The sequence below is a fragment of the Scleropages formosus genome, chromosome 22, assembly GCF_900964775.1.
Source record: "Scleropages formosus chromosome 22, fSclFor1.1, whole genome shotgun sequence".
Lineage (NCBI taxonomy): Eukaryota > Metazoa > Chordata > Actinopteri > Osteoglossiformes > Osteoglossidae > Scleropages > Scleropages formosus.
This window is the reverse complement of record NC_041827.1, coordinates 6,858,978-6,875,759: the sequence shown is the minus strand read 5'-3', so window position 1 is coordinate 6,875,759 and position 16,782 is coordinate 6,858,978. Positions and strand designations below refer to the sequence as shown.

The 16,782-nt window shown below is 42.4% G+C and overlaps 1 protein-coding gene across 3 annotated transcripts in view; it reads left to right on the top strand.

Moving 5' to 3' along the window:
* The window catches only part of LOC108918490 (adenylate cyclase type 6-like), a 63,592-nt gene extending 47,872 nt beyond the window's left edge, over positions 1 to 15,720 (top strand). For all 3 annotated transcript variants that reach the window (XM_029247689.1, XM_018725795.2, XM_029247692.1), the window contains 19 exons: positions 1,559 to 1,670; positions 2,447 to 2,574; positions 3,376 to 3,534; positions 3,670 to 3,811; positions 4,125 to 4,253; positions 4,996 to 5,024; positions 6,057 to 6,204; positions 6,801 to 6,898; positions 7,191 to 7,278; positions 8,329 to 8,445; positions 8,937 to 9,095; positions 9,820 to 9,995; positions 10,176 to 10,199; positions 10,289 to 10,318; positions 10,808 to 10,940; positions 11,897 to 12,160; positions 12,355 to 12,559; positions 12,832 to 12,956; positions 13,180 to 15,720. In XM_029247689.1, coding sequence (XP_029103522.1) covers positions 1,559 to 1,670; positions 2,447 to 2,574; positions 3,376 to 3,534; positions 3,670 to 3,811; positions 4,125 to 4,253; positions 4,996 to 5,024; positions 6,057 to 6,204; positions 6,801 to 6,898; positions 7,191 to 7,278; positions 8,329 to 8,445; positions 8,937 to 9,095; positions 9,820 to 9,995; positions 10,176 to 10,199; positions 10,289 to 10,318; positions 10,808 to 10,940; positions 11,897 to 12,160; positions 12,355 to 12,559; positions 12,832 to 12,956; positions 13,180 to 13,308 — 2,395 coding nt within the window. In that variant the 3' untranslated portion in view covers positions 13,309 to 15,720. The remainder of the gene's footprint in view (positions 1 to 1,558; positions 1,671 to 2,446; positions 2,575 to 3,375; positions 3,535 to 3,669; positions 3,812 to 4,124; positions 4,254 to 4,995; positions 5,025 to 6,056; positions 6,205 to 6,800; positions 6,899 to 7,190; positions 7,279 to 8,328; positions 8,446 to 8,936; positions 9,096 to 9,819; positions 9,996 to 10,175; positions 10,200 to 10,288; positions 10,319 to 10,807; positions 10,941 to 11,896; positions 12,161 to 12,354; positions 12,560 to 12,831; positions 12,957 to 13,179) is intronic.
* The last annotated feature ends 1,062 nt before the right edge of the window (positions 15,721 to 16,782 follow it).

Genomic DNA, 16,782 nt, shown 5'->3' with positions numbered 1-16,782 from the left:
TTGCATGGTTATTTTAGTTAGCTTTGAATCCTGAGAGTGGGGGTGCGGTGGCGCAGTGGGTTGGACCTCAGTCCTGCTCTCCGGTGGGTCTGGGGTTCAAGTCCCACTTGGGGTGCCTTGCGGCGGACTGGCGTCCCGTCCTGGGTGTGTCCCCTTCCCCCTCCGGCCTTACGCCCTGTGTTGCCGGGTAGGCTCCGGTTCCCCGTGACCCCGTAAGGGACAAGCGGTTCTGAAAATGTGTGTGTGTGTGTGTGAATCCTGAGATGAGCACTAATGAACAATGTTGAAGTACAGTAAAAAATAATACTTTTAAAAGTTCCTTGAATACCTCCACATCAGATTACTTCCAAAGATGAACAGTTTTGTAGTGGAAAGTGTTGGAAAAACAAACTGAAAGTTCAGTTTCTTTTTTACTTTTCCATGTCCGTCTTCCTTTTGCTGTTTACTTCTTACATTGAAGTACTGTCCATCCTAAGATCCCTCTCTTCTCTTCATTCTCCCTTTCGCTTTCGTTCCCTTCGTTCCTATTCCCAGCCTCCGCTATTCCCGTCTTCTCTTTTCGTTTGCTTTCGTCATTTGTCGGTTAATCAGTTGTAACATCTCATTATGGGGCAGTTGGTAGTGTAGGGGTTAGCGCTGCTGTCTTTGGATTCAGAGGTTGCAGGCCCAAATCCTACCTCCAGCTGTAGTACCCTAAGCAAGTTATTTACCTTAAATTGCTCCACTAAAATTAGCCAGCTGTATAAACAATTGTAATTTACTCTGGGAAAAACTTAAGCTAAATTTGACTCTTTTGCCCCCTCTCTGTGCTCGCTCTGTTGCTCCGAGGTGTCTCCACCTCGATCTCACCCTACTGTACCTCTCTGTCCCCTCACTTACTCTCTGTAGCTTCACATTTTCCTCATCCTGCTGAAGCTTCTATCATTCTTTCCGTCCAGCTCTCTTCACTTCTTTCCTCCCTCGCGTCTCTTCGCTTTCTGTAGTGGGGCTCACATCACCTCTGCTCAGGGGAGCAGGAGCAAGGGGAGCCTGCCAGCCTGCCTGCAAACAGGCTAATTAACTTTTGAGAGGGAATAGTTAATTACCGGCGGCTAGGATAACCCCACAAGGAGCCAGTCTGCAGCCAAGATTCAATTAGCAGGCAGGGCAAACGGCCCCAAGCTCCCCACAGCCCCATGGCCTGTGTAACGGTCTCTCGCATGACACCCTGAGAGGGTCTCCTGTTCACCCGCAGGCTCATAATCTTGGCGCACGTTCAGCGTAAGGCCCAAATCCATGCACAGATCCTAGGAATCACTGAGCCTTGTACTGAAAACCGGAACTGTCGGGGTATTTTCAGACTGTCTGTGCAGCATAAAATGTCTGTTGAATTTCAAATCGTTGCATAAATTTGTTTCATGCTAAAACAAAACCGTGCCATCTGGAAGTTTCTGTCTTTTTTTTTTTTTTTTTTTTTTGTATGTTAATCCAGACGCATGCATTTATTAAATTGTTTTGCTGAGATCTGAACATCCAAAATGACTGTGCTGTGTTACATGCTCTTGTGTCCTTCCTTCAGTATCTTGTTCGCCGACATCGAGGGCTTCACCAGCTTGGCGTCACAGTGCACAGCCCAGGAACTGGTCATGACGCTTAATGAGCTCTTTGCTCGCTTTGACAAACTGGCTTCGGTGAGTTACCACGCTGCCCACTCCCTATCTACTTCTATCTTTTCTGCTCAGATTGGCGTGATTTGTTTTTTAAACTGCAGTAGTTTCATTTCTTATTTTCAGTCTTTTCATTTTTGACAAGTTTGCTTTTACTAATTACTAACTACATATAGCCATGTAATATCCATATTGTATCCATCTATTATCATTTACCCCTTGTACAGTGCAGGGTCACAGTGGTCAGGAGCCTATCCTGGAAGCACAGTGCACTTTGCAGGGCAATTACACACACATTCTTTCACTCACACACTATTGGTACTTTGTATTGTGGGAAGAAACCAGAGCACCGGAAGGAAACCCCACAAATTCAGGGAGCACTTGCAAACTCCAGGTTGAATTCTCACACCTGAGTACACAGCGCAGTGCTGTGAGGCACCAGCACTACCCGCTGTTCCACCACACCATGTACCAACATTGATATTTGTTATAATTTCTTAAACTGTAGAGTTCTAGCATTACTAATGCTAAAATGAAATTCCTACCTTCCTCATTTTTAAATTCACTTGCTTCATGTATCGAGTGTTTTCTTTCCTTCACTGCACATGAATGATTTTGCACACATATTTTAGAATGCAAGTAAGAATTTTTCATATTTTTAATGTAATTTTTTAAAAATTATTTTATTATGAGATGGCCAGAGCAGCCGCTCCATACTTCCTTACCCCCAGCCTGGGAGCATTCACACTCCAATAACACCAGGTCCTCTGCTTCCCTTTCCTGCTGCCTCTTCCCCATAGGAGAACCACTGTTTGCGGATCAAGATCCTGGGTGACTGCTATTATTGCGTATCAGGTCTTCCAGAGCCCAGGGCTGACCATGCCCACTGCTGCGTGGAGATGGGTGTAGACATGATTGAGGCCATCTCGTGAGTCTTTTTCTGTCTTGTCTCCATTGCTCTCTTGCTCTCGTACACTAGTTTCGTTGTAAATTGGTCAACTGAACGTTATTTGGATGAAAACTACAGGGCTTAGGTGTATTTCACTGAATCTGGTGGCTACAACTAGCATTTCTTCTCCCCTGCAGGCAACGGCAATCAATTTTCTGTAGAAATTAGCTCAGCAAGGACCTAGATGTTCATTCTGGAAATGTGTTTTTTCCATGTAGTTTTACTCCTCCCTTTTCTTCCTTCACGAGTTCTGTCCCTAGTTCCATGTAAGTGGCAGACTAGCATGTGGAACAAATATCAACACATCTTAAATTTCTTATCAAATTCTGCAAGGTGTTGCCATGGTACCAGCCTTACCAACCTCAAAGTCATGATGTATCCTGGCACTGTTCTGCTTTTAGCAATACTATGGGTTCTCTTTTCAAAATGACCTGTTGGTTCCCGTCTTTAGTGTCTTAGCCAACTACCTTTCAAATTTAGTCAACCACTTTTCTAAAGTTCAGCTTGTTAACATTTATTAGTCAATCTCACCTGAGTTAAGCAGCTAGCATTTAGTGAGCACGGTTGGTCCCAGACATACAGACTTTTCCAATAATTAACTTTTCACCATTACGAAGTTTTTGATGAGCCTCTGGCCCACGCCATGTTGTGTTTTACTGATGAGCTTGATGAGTAATGAACCAACTCTCAGCCCCAATAAAGTTTGTAAGCAGAGGTCCAACTATGGTGAAAATGCTCTAAGAAGTCATGTACGGCATTCCTTCACACGTCTATGTGCAGGCTGGTGCGGGAGGTAACGGGAGTCAACGTCAACATGCGGGTGGGCATCCACAGTGGGCGTGTGCACTGCGGCGTTCTGGGCCTACGCAAGTGGCAGTTCGATGTCTGGTCCAACGACGTGACACTGGCTAACCACATGGAGGCTGGGGGGAAGGCGGGGTGAGAAATCCCTTTTGCTCCAGTTCTGTAGCCCTGTAATGTTTCCACAAAATGTCTAAACATGTTACCGTTTGATCATTCAGACTCATCAAATCAACTTTTCTGCATTCTCTCCTTTTTTGTCCTCTTCTCAAGGCGTATTCATATCACGAAAGCTACCCTGCAGTACTTGAATGGAGACTATGAGGTGGAGCCTGGTTTCGGGGGTGAAAGAAATGCCTACCTGAAGGAGAACAGCATTGAGACCTTTCTAGTGCTGGGCTGCAGCCAGAAGAGGGTGTGTCTCATTCAGTCTCAGTCCACTTTAGTTGAGCGTAGGACTGCTTTTAACAAGTGTGACCTCAGTAGTGTACACAGCTCAACCTGGTGTAGGTACACTAATGCATACACAGTTACACTTTCCTTTTGTAAAGTACTAAATGCATATCTTTCCATGTTTTTTTTCTATTCATTTATGGACATGGCAGTAGTTCAAGTTCAGGTTTGGCCCTAGATAGCGAATAGGATTTTGTGGGTGAGGGAGTCTTGCAAGATATCTTAGCATGAGCCCAGAGCTCAAGCATGTGTGTGCACCCATATTCGCTCTACAGAAGGAGGAGAAGGCCATGATGGCCAAAATGCAGCGGACACGTGCCAACTCCAATGAAGCGCTGGTACCCCGCTGGGTGCCTGACAGATCTTTCTCCAGGACAAAGGACTCCAAGGTTTTTAGGCAGATGGTGAGTCTCCATAGGTCTTAATCATGAAGAGTTACGAGTGACCTGCATGGATTCCTGTATGTATGAAAATCTTCAGATGTATTTGTTCACACCTGTATAGGACATATAGTGTCTTCTTGATTTGAGCATTTCTGCTCTTTTAAACCTTTTCTCTGTGTCAGTGTTGAACTTTACATCACATCTCCATGAGGCTGTGTCTATAGGGGCAGCTGATAGCATAGTGATCAGAGCTTCTGCCTTGGGACTCAAAGATCACAGGTTTGAATCCCACCTCAAGTTGTAGTATCCTTGAGCAAGGTACTTATCAACAAGAAGCCTGTGTAAGTAATTGTGAGTTAGTTTGGAACAAAGTGTCAGTGAAATGAAGATGGCCTTCTCTCTTTTCCTCACACAAAGGAGGGTCTAACCTGGGATTAAGGATTTTAACTTATAAACACATTGTTTGAACCATGAGAATTTATATTTATCTGACACTTCTCCAAAGCAACTTAGAATGTTAAGCTACTTGTGGTTATTTACCCACTGATACAGCTGGGTAATTTTTAATGGAGCAATTTAGGGTAAGTACTTGAGAGTACAGCAACTAGATGTAGGATCTGAACCTGCAACCTTTGGGGCCAAAGGCAACAGCTGTAGGTGCTACAGTACGAGATTTACCCTTTAGCTTAAATGCAAACTGTGAAAATAAAAGCACAGATACATGTGTGTCTTTCTGTAATGTTTGTTTTATGCTCTATTCTAGGGCATTGCTGAAGCATCCAGCAAAGACCAGTAAGTGGTTTTACATTTATTTATTTAGCACACACTTTTCTCCAAAGCAACTTCCAACGAACTCTATCCAGTGTTATGAGCCCACACACCTTATTCACCAATGTGACTTACACTGCTAGATACACTACTTACACTGGGTCACTCATCCATCCATCCATCCATCAGTGGAACACACTCTCTCTATGTCACTCACACACTACAGGAAAATCTGAACAGCATGTCTTTAGACTGTGGCAGGAAACCCACACAGACACAGGGAGAATATGCAAACTCCTCACAAACTGAGCAGGGGTCAAACCCATATCCTTTCACACCACCCAGGTGCTGTGAAACAGCAGCACTACTCACTGTGCCACTGTGTCAGCCATTTTCTGTTCTTCTTCAGAGCAATAAATTAAAGGAAGATACAAAATTAAAGTCCTGTTGTTTCATCAGTGACATATATGTTTAATTGTAGCTTGACACTTTTTTTGTAAGCATACCGGAGGGTTAAGTGTTTTGTGCAAACACCACCAGTTAATTGGGAGCAAGGCACAGAGGGTATGCCCTGGATGGGTCCGTTTCAGGGTAGGCCATACACGCTCACATTCACACACTACAGGCAATCTTGAGTCCAGTTCACCTGAACTGCATGACATTGGACTATGGGAGGAAACCAGAGCACCTGGATGAAATCCAGACAGACACAGGGAGAGGAAACCAGAGCACCTGGATGAAATCCAGACAGACACAGGGAAGACAAGAAAGTCAACAGAGACTAGGTGTAGGTTTGAACTCAGATCAAACAGCCTATGCACTATGAGGCAGTAGCAATACCTGCTGCTCCATCACTGTGCCGCCCTACAGAACAGCATTGCTTAGAATTTTCAGAATTTTTGTCATGGATTTTGCTTTTAAGTTTCATTTGTAACGTAGTCCATTTTAACTAAGCTGATGCAGCGCTGGGCAGGAGGAACTCAACAAGAGGCCTGTTGTTCATCGTTGTATTCCTCTCTCCCACGGGACTCTCCACCTCCTCCCCTCTCCCTGCAGCCGAGGAGTCCAGGAGGCCATGAATCCTGAAGATGAAGTGGATGAGTTCCTGGGTCGAGCCATTGACGCTCGCAGCATTGACCAGCTCCGCAAGGACCACGTCAAGAAGTTCCTTCTCACCTTCCAGACATCCAGCCTTGAGAAGAAGGTCTCTAGACACTGTCTTATGCTGTGACAATCCCAAGCTGCCACACAATCTCCCATGAACTTTAATACATCAATACAGGGAATTACTATGAAGTTACACATAAGCTACGCTACATAAATAGTTTTGTCAATTTATGCTTTCTTTCCTGGTTTACTGGTCTTTCATGCAGTTACTTGCACATTAACGTGTTACTTGTAACACGTTATGTCTAGTCACCCAGTCTGTCACGAGGTCCTTCAATACGTTCCTGTACTACAGTCTGTAACAGATTTAACAGTTTTACACTGTCACTGATATTCATACTCTCTTCCACAGAGCCTGTCACTCAAGTTTATTTCCAACTTTCACACTGACGTATTCTGTAACACAGTCACACCATCTCAAGTCACGTCTCGGATGGTTGCATGTTGTAGCGTGCTGTCTGTCACTCAGTTCACTCAGTCCATCACACAATTACCATGTACAGGTTGCTGAGCCAGATTTCTTATATCTGGTAGGAAAGCACAATTAGCAATATGAAGCACAAGGGCACACGGATGAAATGAGGCTGTGTTTGACGACATGACCATGGTTGACTCTTGCGTGGTTGTTTCCAGTATTCGAAAAAGGTGGATGATCGCTTTGGGGGATATGTGGCCTGTACCCTTCTGGTCTTCTGCTTCATCTCCTTCATTCAAATTGTCATCTTCCCACAGTGAGTGACCTCTTGCATCCATGCACGCACATACAGATACAAACACACAGGTCAGCAACAGATACAGTTGTAGGTATAGCTCATGTGGGTTAGTAATTGAATTGAATTAAAATAGTTTTCCCGTAGTCTTGTGTGTGAATCTTAATATGACAATTCTAAGAAACAGTGCAGATCTAGCAGGATCAGTTCCACATGAATTAATGAGCCACATACTGCATGTTTTGTCTGCTAATGCAACTGGTTGATTGACTGATGTTTCTCCTCTTTGCCCCCTGTGTTGGTCCTCTGGCAGTACCCCACTCATGTTGGGCATCTACATCAGCATCTTCATCATCCTTGCCAACATCCTCTTCATCTGTGCCATTTACTCCTGCGTTAAGGTAAGATGTCTCCGAAAGCAAAGCTTTCTCACATCCGCCTTCCTCTTCCACACTTTCCGCTCCTTCTCTTTCTGCAGTTTAATATATTAAAATATAAGTAAAAACCGAGAGAAAATATTTCAGTAGATTAAACGCCTTTTTCTTAGTTTTTGCTGTTACTAATTTCTTGGTATAGACAAGCTCAGCTTCCAGCTTTAGTCTTTGTTTTCTCTTTACCTCCTCTCCTTTTCAAGTGTGTGTTCTGTTTCGAGCCCATTTTTTACCACTGTAAAGTAATATGCAGGGCTGAAATCAATAGTGTACATGGAAATCGATAAAAATGTGCAGAATGTTGTGAGAATAAGTGTCTAGAGATTAAACTGTAGTAGAGTAAATTTTGCTGACAGCATTTAGTAAACATTGGAGTGTTGTATCAAAAATAAGTTCTATTATTTCATTTGTTTGATTTCTTCTGGGATTATTCTGTTCCTCTGTGGCTTTGTCCTTTTTTTTTCTTTTATGGTAGAACATTTATGTGGGGACTTCTTTCTAGGGACAGCTGGTAGTGTAGTGGTTAGAGTTGTTGCCTTTAGACTCAAAATTTGCATGTTTGAGTCTCACCTCTGGCTCTAGTACCCCTGAATAAGGTACTTACCATAAAAAATTGCTCCAGTAATGTTACCCAGCTGTCTAAGTGGGTGAATAATTGTGAGTACACTAACATTGTCATTTGCTTTGGAGGAAAGCATCAGCTAAATTAATGAGTGTGGACATTTGCTAGATTGGGAAAAAATGCAATTTTGATCTTGAATTTTTATTCTGATAATAATTTGTCTTCATGTGAATGTAAAATGACTGAGTGCACAGTCGACATTTAGGGTATACACTTCATCCTGTAAAAATGGAAATTGGGACACTGTTTCTTGTACAGTTTTTATTATTATTATTACTATTATAACTACAATGCAGCATCGTGAATATGCCGTGAACATTTATGAACAGGATTGTTTGATAACTGTAAGTATGCAGTTTATACAGATATGGTAGCATCAATCACATCATTTGTCTTAGCTGTTTCCAGCCGCTATGCAGACTGTGTCAAAGAAGATAGTCCAGTCTCGTACCAACAGCACCCTGGTAGGGGTCTTCACCATCATTCTTGTCTTCATTGCTGCCTTTGTTAATATGGTAAGAATTACCTTTTAATACCCTTAGGCCTGTGTATTATTGTTTGGCTTGTGGTATCTAGACTTGTGCTAGTACTGTCATCAGGTTCACCATCTAACCCTAACTCTGGCCCTGAGTCTGTTCTTTAAATATTGTAGTGACATATATGTTACTGCACTGATGCCTTCAAGGGGCCATTTCACAGAATCATCACCAGCGTACGTTTGGCATATAGAGCTCTGTTAAGAAGTTTTCTTATTTATTGCAAAAAAAATGAGTCTCAAACGAAGAGTGTTTGTGTGAAACACCCTGCAATACACAGATGTGTAGCTAGGCATGTACGCAAGGCTTCTTGCTGGAACTCCCAAGTATTACGTGAATGAGAGTTGGGTGCCCTTCGTTTGTGTTTGTGTCACGGACATGTGGCAGTGAGAACCCCCTGAATACACTCTTCCCAACTGGGCTCCTGGGAAGCTCTGTCCCTCTGACACGTTCATCTCCTTTCCCTGCAGTTTGCCTGCAACACAGAGAGTCTGGTTGACTGTGTGGCCCGGGAGCACAACACATCTAGGGAGCAGGTGACCCCGTGTCTCATCCGCAACCTGTCGTTCTCAACGGAGGAGGGCCTGGTGCAGTGCCCTGGCCAGGCTCCACCCTGCCCATTCCCTGAGGTGAGTCACTGCTGGGTCGAGTGCTCTTAATCTTTAAAGACCAGCAGACTGTCCTCAGACCACTTTGAAACCTGTCTTTTTTTTTTTTTTTGTCTTTCACGGTTTGCTGTATTAAACGTCCAGCTACGTTGCACAATTTCAGCTATCACATGAGCGCTAGATGTTCTCTGTGGCCAGTCTGCAGGCCTCTAAGGAATTTCTAGCAGTGTAGAAAATGACTGCCCCTGACGTTTGAGTGCCCATCACAGTTGAGTGCAAATAGCACAGCAACATGACGAGGGTATGTTGGTGATCCATATCACATAGTTTGAAATGTAGGACAAGGGCAAGTTGGAGGTCTCTTATGTGCTGCCAATATCTCATTACTTAATCAGTCTAGATTTCACAGTGCATACATCAGCGAGAAAGGACTTTGGCAAAGTAATGCTTGTAGACTCGTAATACAATTTAAATGTGGAAAAAACAAAACAGCAGATTTATATACAGCAGTATTTAACAAAAGGAATACACTTCAGTGAAGTAAGGCGGAAGCAAAAAGTGTGTTTTTACTGTATGAAGCTGAAAGGTTTTGTGTGTGTAAAGCAACGTAAAGAGACTCGTGTGAAGCTACAGGGATGGTTTTGTACTGTCGGAAGCTGCAGCACTGCAGCATGCTGAGGGAGGGTTGTGTGTCTCTGTCCATGGCAGCATGTGTGATGATGTGGTCCCCTTCTCTCTGCTCCAGTACTTCAGCTACAGCGTGCTGCTCACCCTGCTGGCGTGCTCCGTCTTCCTGCAGATCAGCAGCATTGGCAAGCTGGCTCTCATGCTGCTTATCCAGCTCAGCTTTCTGCTGCTGGTGGAGTGGCCCCAGGCGGCCCTCTTCGACAACGCCGACCTCCTCGTCACAGCCAATGCCCTGTGAGTGCCACATCCTAAGGACACTGGTCATTGACTCTTGGGACGTTGATGGTTTGGTTTACAGATGAGGTGCCAGTTTTTGTTAGAGCATGGATAAATTTCATGTCCATGTAATTGTCGTGGTACAGAAGCCATGATATCCAGAGGTCTGATATTAAATTTTTTCTTTTATAATTTCAGCTTATTCAATGACAGCCTGCCATGGTAAGTCCTGTGTCCTATTATGCATGTGTATGTACATGGTATCTACTGTACAGTTTGTAGTGACTGGCGTATCTTTTTGGTTTATTCAGGTCCAGTTTCAATGAAACTACAGATCAGTGGTATGTTTAAATAAATCCTTTCATCAATGTCTGTACATTAATCAAGGTGTATTGTATAATAGTATAATGTAAATAGGTGTAATTGGGGGAGCATGGGGGACATTTCCTCCCAATTGCTCAAGCAAATCTAACGTATTTATCTGTAACTCCATTAAGTACTGTTGATAATACATTTATTCATTTATATTTAATCTTTTAGCCAATATCTGGGATCACCTATGTGGAGTTGTGTACATGTGTATGGCTGTATTGTCTATTTCATCTCTGTCAGGCTAATGTGAACATTTTATGAAGTATATGACTGTTAAAATGGGCAAAAATGCCATTTTACTCAGTTTCTAAGCTGACTGTATGACAGAAGGGTATTTACTTTCACAAGCTGTTACAATGATTTTTCACTGTATGGGACTCTGTTATATGAGGGATGGGTGTATTTATTTGTATTTATATTTATACAGTACTTGTCTACCGTTTTTGTACCCTCTGCAGCCCGTACAGTGTGACCAAAGTGTCTCTGAAGGTCATGACCCCCGTCATTTTGACAGTGTTTGTGCTGGCACTGTATCTTCATGCTCAGCAGGTGGAGTCCACCGCCAGACTTGACTTCCTGTGGAAGCTACAGGTACTGTGGGCATTAGCACTTCGTCCTGGGGCCCGGATGATCTCCTCCAGAAAATTATAACATTTGGATATACTTCAGAAATTTCATCCCTTTTCCCATAATACGTTCCACTCATTTAAGAATACAGTTTGTCCCCTACTTATGGTAAAAAAAGAAACAGGGCAGAATGTACACTAATTGATTTGATGGGTGCAAAATATTCAGTTTTAGACATTTTGGACCAGATATCGAATTGCCACATACACAGGCCCAGAACACCACAGTGCACACGCTTGCGGTAGATGCCCACCTGCTTGCACACAGACATGTGTGAAAGAATTCCATACATGGCTTCTCAGAGTATTTTTAACACAGTTGGTCCTCTACTTAAGAACTTAATTGGAACCTAGTGTTGGTTTATCACTCAAAAAATTGAACGTGACATGGGGTACGTGAGGGGTGATCATCAGTTCTATATATTGGTACTCATGTAACATGTAACGCATGCAAGAAACAATATTAGAATGAGTGACTTTGACAGTCGCATGTCTGTATTTAACTCTCTATTGATGAAATGTCCTTTGGTGTTCTCTGAGTTGTCCGTCGCTTTGGAAGAAAGTGTCTACAAATGTGAAAATATAATGTGAATGCTAGTAACCCAGACAGCTGAGAACACAGCTGAGATGTCCCTGGGAACATCCTGTGAAGGTGCATTGAAGTAAGGTAGATTCTGTGAATAAGTTTGAAATTTTGTTTAGGGATGCATAGGGATGTGCGGGCAAAGAGATATTTCAGTATGTCATCCCTGATATATAGTTCAGTTCAGATGAAAATGGATTGCCAAAAACAGATTAAAATCTGGTTGAATACGGTAATTCCATTGAGTTCATGGTCTCTGGTAGACATTGAGTGTGGAAGAGAAAGTCCTTCCTCTGCAAGCCTTGTGCAGCTGAATCCTTTTTTGCCTTTTCCTTAAGGCCACTGAGGAAAAGGAGGAGATGGAGGAGCTGCAGGCCTACAACCGTCGCCTCCTGCACAACATCCTGCCCAAGGATGTGGCTGCTCACTTCCTGGCACGCGAGCGACGCAATGATGAGCTCTACTACCAATCCTGTGAGTGTGTGGCCGTCATGTTTGCCTCCATCAGCAACTTCTCCGAGTTCTACGTGGAGCTCGAGGCCAACAACGAGGGTGTGGAGTGCCTGCGCCTTCTCAATGAAATCATCGCAGACTTTGATGAGGTGCGGGAAGAGAGGGTTCATAATCTACATAAGAAATGGGGTTTTCAAGAGTTGTTAAGAGCAAATGAACTCCGGTTTTGATGAGTGGACAAAGAAGCAGTAGAAAGAGAAATGCACTACCTAAAACACTTGTGTTGGTGTTGGATTTCTGAGAAGCCCAGATGTACTCTTCTTTTTATTACTCTTTGCTTTAGATCATCAGTGAGGAGAAGTATCGACAACTGGAGAAGATCAAAACCATTGGCAGCACCTATATGGCCGCATCCGGCCTGAATGATTCCACCTATGACAAAGAAGGCCGCTCCCACATTGTTGCGCTGGCCGACTACGCCATGAGGCTGCGGGAGCAGATGAAGTACATTAATGAGCATTCTTTCAACAACTTCCAAATGAAGATCGGTGAGCGCATGAGCCAGCACGTTCACTTGGTTGTTGGTACCATCTAGTGTATATAATAGTGCTTCATTATGTTCTGTAAGGAAAACTAAAGACTCCTCTATATTTTTGAATACTATTATAATTGCATTGACCACATGAGACCAATATCCAAAAGCAGAGTCTTCTGCAAAATTTCTTTTACCACTTCAGCTAGCTCTTTTTGTTTAACTGCCTGTGTACTCCACAGGAGTAGAGTACAGGATGTGAAGGACAATATGATACTTCTTCCTCAGGTCTGAACATTGGCCCTGTGGTGGCAGGAGTCATAGGAGCCCGGAAACCACAGTATGACATTTGGGGCAACACAGTCAACGTGGCCAGTCGTATGGATAGCACTGGGGTCCCCGACCGCATTCAGGTATTCGTGGTCAAATGGACTCGCTGTGAAAATTCTTCGGCCATCGGGCTGAATAGTTTTTACCCTCTAGTTGCCATCCAGAATTATTTTGCCCCAAACTTAGCACCACTAGTAATTTTTCTGACTTGGCAGTTGTGACCGTAAAGAAAGCAAGGAGTGAAAATGTGCTGCTGGTGGTCTTGCTGGCACTGCCTCAGTGTTCTCCTGTATATTTTCTCTGTAGGTGACCACAGATATGTATCAGGTGCTAGCCAGCAAAGGCTACCAACTGGAGTGTCGAGGAGTGGTGAAGGTCAAAGGGAAGGGGGAGATGACCACCTACTTCCTGAATGATGGCCCTCCTAGCAGTTAGCAGTGACTCCAGCGGTCCTGCCAAAATGATACAAAGCCAGGAGGGAGAACTTGCAAGACAAGCAAACGTCAAACACACAACGATGTGGTCACTTGAACAAAAAAACAAAAATAAAGAAACAAAAGGACTCACTACATGCTGAGAAGAGTAGCGCAGGTGTGATATCCTGGTGTTGGTCTGCACACAATGAAGGAAGATTGTTCTTGTTTAAAGCTTCTATCTATCCCTCACAACTTGAAAGATACAAAGTCTGTTTATTTAATGAAAGGCCTTTAGCCTTGGAAGGAAATTTCTGTACAGAAGGCTACTGTTTGTTTTTGTTTTTTTCTTGTTTATTTTAAAAGTGTTTTAAGTACAGGTACTTTGATGCCATTTCTGGATGACTTATTTATTTTAATCAAGATGTCCTTTATGAAGAAGTGTGTATGCTTGTGAATGCCATACATACAGTGATAGATTAATTTTAAAAATATAGACCAAAGAGCAAATTATTTAATGAAAACACATAAAACACTCATGTTAATTTCTTTGAAGTATCTGCAACAGTAATGATCTTGTTAATGACCAGTTATTCTTTGGCTGGAAAATTTTGTATTTTTTTTTCCTCACCTGATTTTTTTTGTAGTTTTTTCCATCTTTCCCCATGCTGAAAGCAAAAGATTTAGGACCACTTCCCATTTTTCCCGAAAGACAAGTTGAGACAACGGCAGTTTTTTTCCCAGGTAATCAATCCAACATTGAAACAGAAAAATCTCTGGATTTTAATCAACATCCCCCCCTCTTCTTTCAACTTATGAAAGTGAAGGAAAATAACAGAAGCCTTGCATTTCAAACCAAAAGCTCGGTGGGGCCTGTACACATGACACCGCCTTGAGTTTGAGTTTTGTGCTACACCCATGAACAGTATGGCCCCCCAATAGGGGCCCGTTGAGCAGGCATTTCCTCGGCCAAGGCATGCAATATGCTAATGGAAGGTTGTGCCGTTTGGTTTATAAGGACTCTCGATCATGTTTCTTCTCTTTCAGAAAAGTATTTTTTTGGTACAAAACAAAGCAGCATTTGAGGAAAATTGTAGAAAGCACTGGCATTGTGATACCATGGTACCAGACAGTCATGTTTTATGCTTTCAGAAACGAGAGACTTTTTTATGAGAGAAATATACATATGAATTATGACTGAATACTGTGCTTTATAATTTTCAAGGGGCATAACTCTTTTCACTGTGAGGTTTTATGATACAACAAATTGCTTTCTTGCCAAATTTACTGCTCTAAAGCATGTCTGATTGTGGTATCCTCTCTTTTGTTTTAATATTATGTATTTTTATCACCACTGTATTCATGTTTTTGTTTATTACTGTTAAAATGTTTCCATTCCAACTGAAGTGATCAAAGACTAGAATGCTCTCCTAGAACAAGTCACACATAAGCACAAACTTGTCAGTACTAAGTGGTCATTTCAAATTTGACCAGTTAGGCCCAGTGCTTATACCTGTTTATAATTTAAATATTCGTCAGCGTTGTAATATGCGTAGCAGAGATTACTCAGAAATACTTATGTCTGAGTCCCATGGAGTCTAAACAAGTATTTTTCCCATCATCACCAAGGACCAGTAGCCAGTGAGAATCAGCCACTTCCCGTACGTTTCCGTTTCTACCGCTTCTACAGTGAAGCACACTAGCAATGTCCTCTGACAGTGTGATGTATCCAACATGTTTGCAGTTCAACAGCAGTACTATCTGTTATGCCATTTTTGGAAAGGATATATTTGTCCCACAGAAAACTTCCCACAGCATAAAGGAATCTGTTTTATGTTCAACCTTTTGTTTTAAAAAAAAAAAAATACATTTGCCTTAAATGAAAGGAGCAGTCGTAATCCCCTACATTTGCTACTGATGTTTCTCTGGCTTTCAATCTGACGAGAGAGTGTGTGTTTATGGCGTGATGCTGAAGGTCAATTACTGTGCAAAGAAGAAATCGAGCATACACTTTGTCAGGATTCTAACTCGGCATACTTTCAGTGCCCTTTTTTTTGTCATGTCCCTCGCATATTCGTTTATGATTGTTGTACAAAAAGTTGACCGGGTCTTTGTTCCAGGTTTGTTCGCCCCTATCTTTTTGTCACCCTTCGCAATGGTTTGTCTTTGCTTTTCGCATGAAGAACGTAGGGTGAAAATTGCCCATCAGTGCTACTTTATGAGAGGCGGTTACAGGTGAAGTGCGACTGACTGTGTTGAAGAGTGTGTGAAGCAAGCAGGTGTGTACCACTACAAGATGGCCCCGCGCAATTGACTGTGGCGTCCAGTGCTTTATAAATTCTGCTTTCTTGTCTCAGAAGGACAACAAAAGGGGTTGGATTTCCGGTTTTGAAAAAGACAACGGAAACAAATTTTAAAACTGAGAAGTGAAGAATAAATGACTGATTTAATTATTTTTCTGCTTTTGTCATGTTTTCTTTTCCCCAAGTGGAGTGTTACATAGAACTGGTGCCCTCACAAACATAGAGTTCTGCTGCAACATCATGAAAATGTGTTAGTAGAGCTGTATATTCTTTGATCATTTCTACTACTGTGGCTAATTCTATAAAAAACTCCTTCCAGTGTATTTCAGATTATAATTGTTTATTTCTGTTCTATCTTGTTTTGAGACAAAGGTCACAGTTGCTGGATTATTTCAAGTGAAAAGCATATTTGTATCATTTATCAAGATGATTTCTTGGGGATTCATACAAATGTAAAGTTTTCCCTTCTGATCTCTCCAGCACTTTTACTTCAGCACTTCGCAAATCTCTTGTGCAGTTTAGAAACTCTTGTGCAGATATAAAAGATCAGTATTAACCAGAGCTTATAAATCACTTCACTCCTGAAACCCCAATGCGGTGCTGAAAGCAAACACTGGGAACAACATGGAATGACGCTTACCAATCATTAGTTCTTATGCAAGAAATTTAGCTGCGGACAGAAATAATTTTCTTCAACCCAAGTCTGTGAAACGTGTGCAGCTTCAGTAAACTTGTCTCATTGATTTGGACTTGCTTACTTGAGTCACTGCCAGTGTTTTCCAATATTGAGAACACGTGTACACATGGAATGCATTAGGACAGCAAAATATTTCACACCCTGCACTGAAATGTGCACTTGAGTACTGATGGCACGTTTGTCACTTTTTTGCTCTTCTGTTTTCGAATGACGGCCTTGTTTATGCATTTTCTACTGCTTATACATGTCATTGGGAGATGGGAAATTCTACTGCCTGTGGTTTGAGGAGAAGATAAGAACTTTCTTGTGACTGCAAGTTGTCTTCAGCAGCACATTGATGTTCTTGGTGGTTATGAAGGATGCGTGATGCTCTTAACATGATGTCTGTATTGCACATAGTGGTTAATACGAACCATTGCCCTGTATCTTAGAGAAGAATGAATATTGCAGACATGAGTCCACATATCCCTACTGATAGGGATATTTAATGTACTGG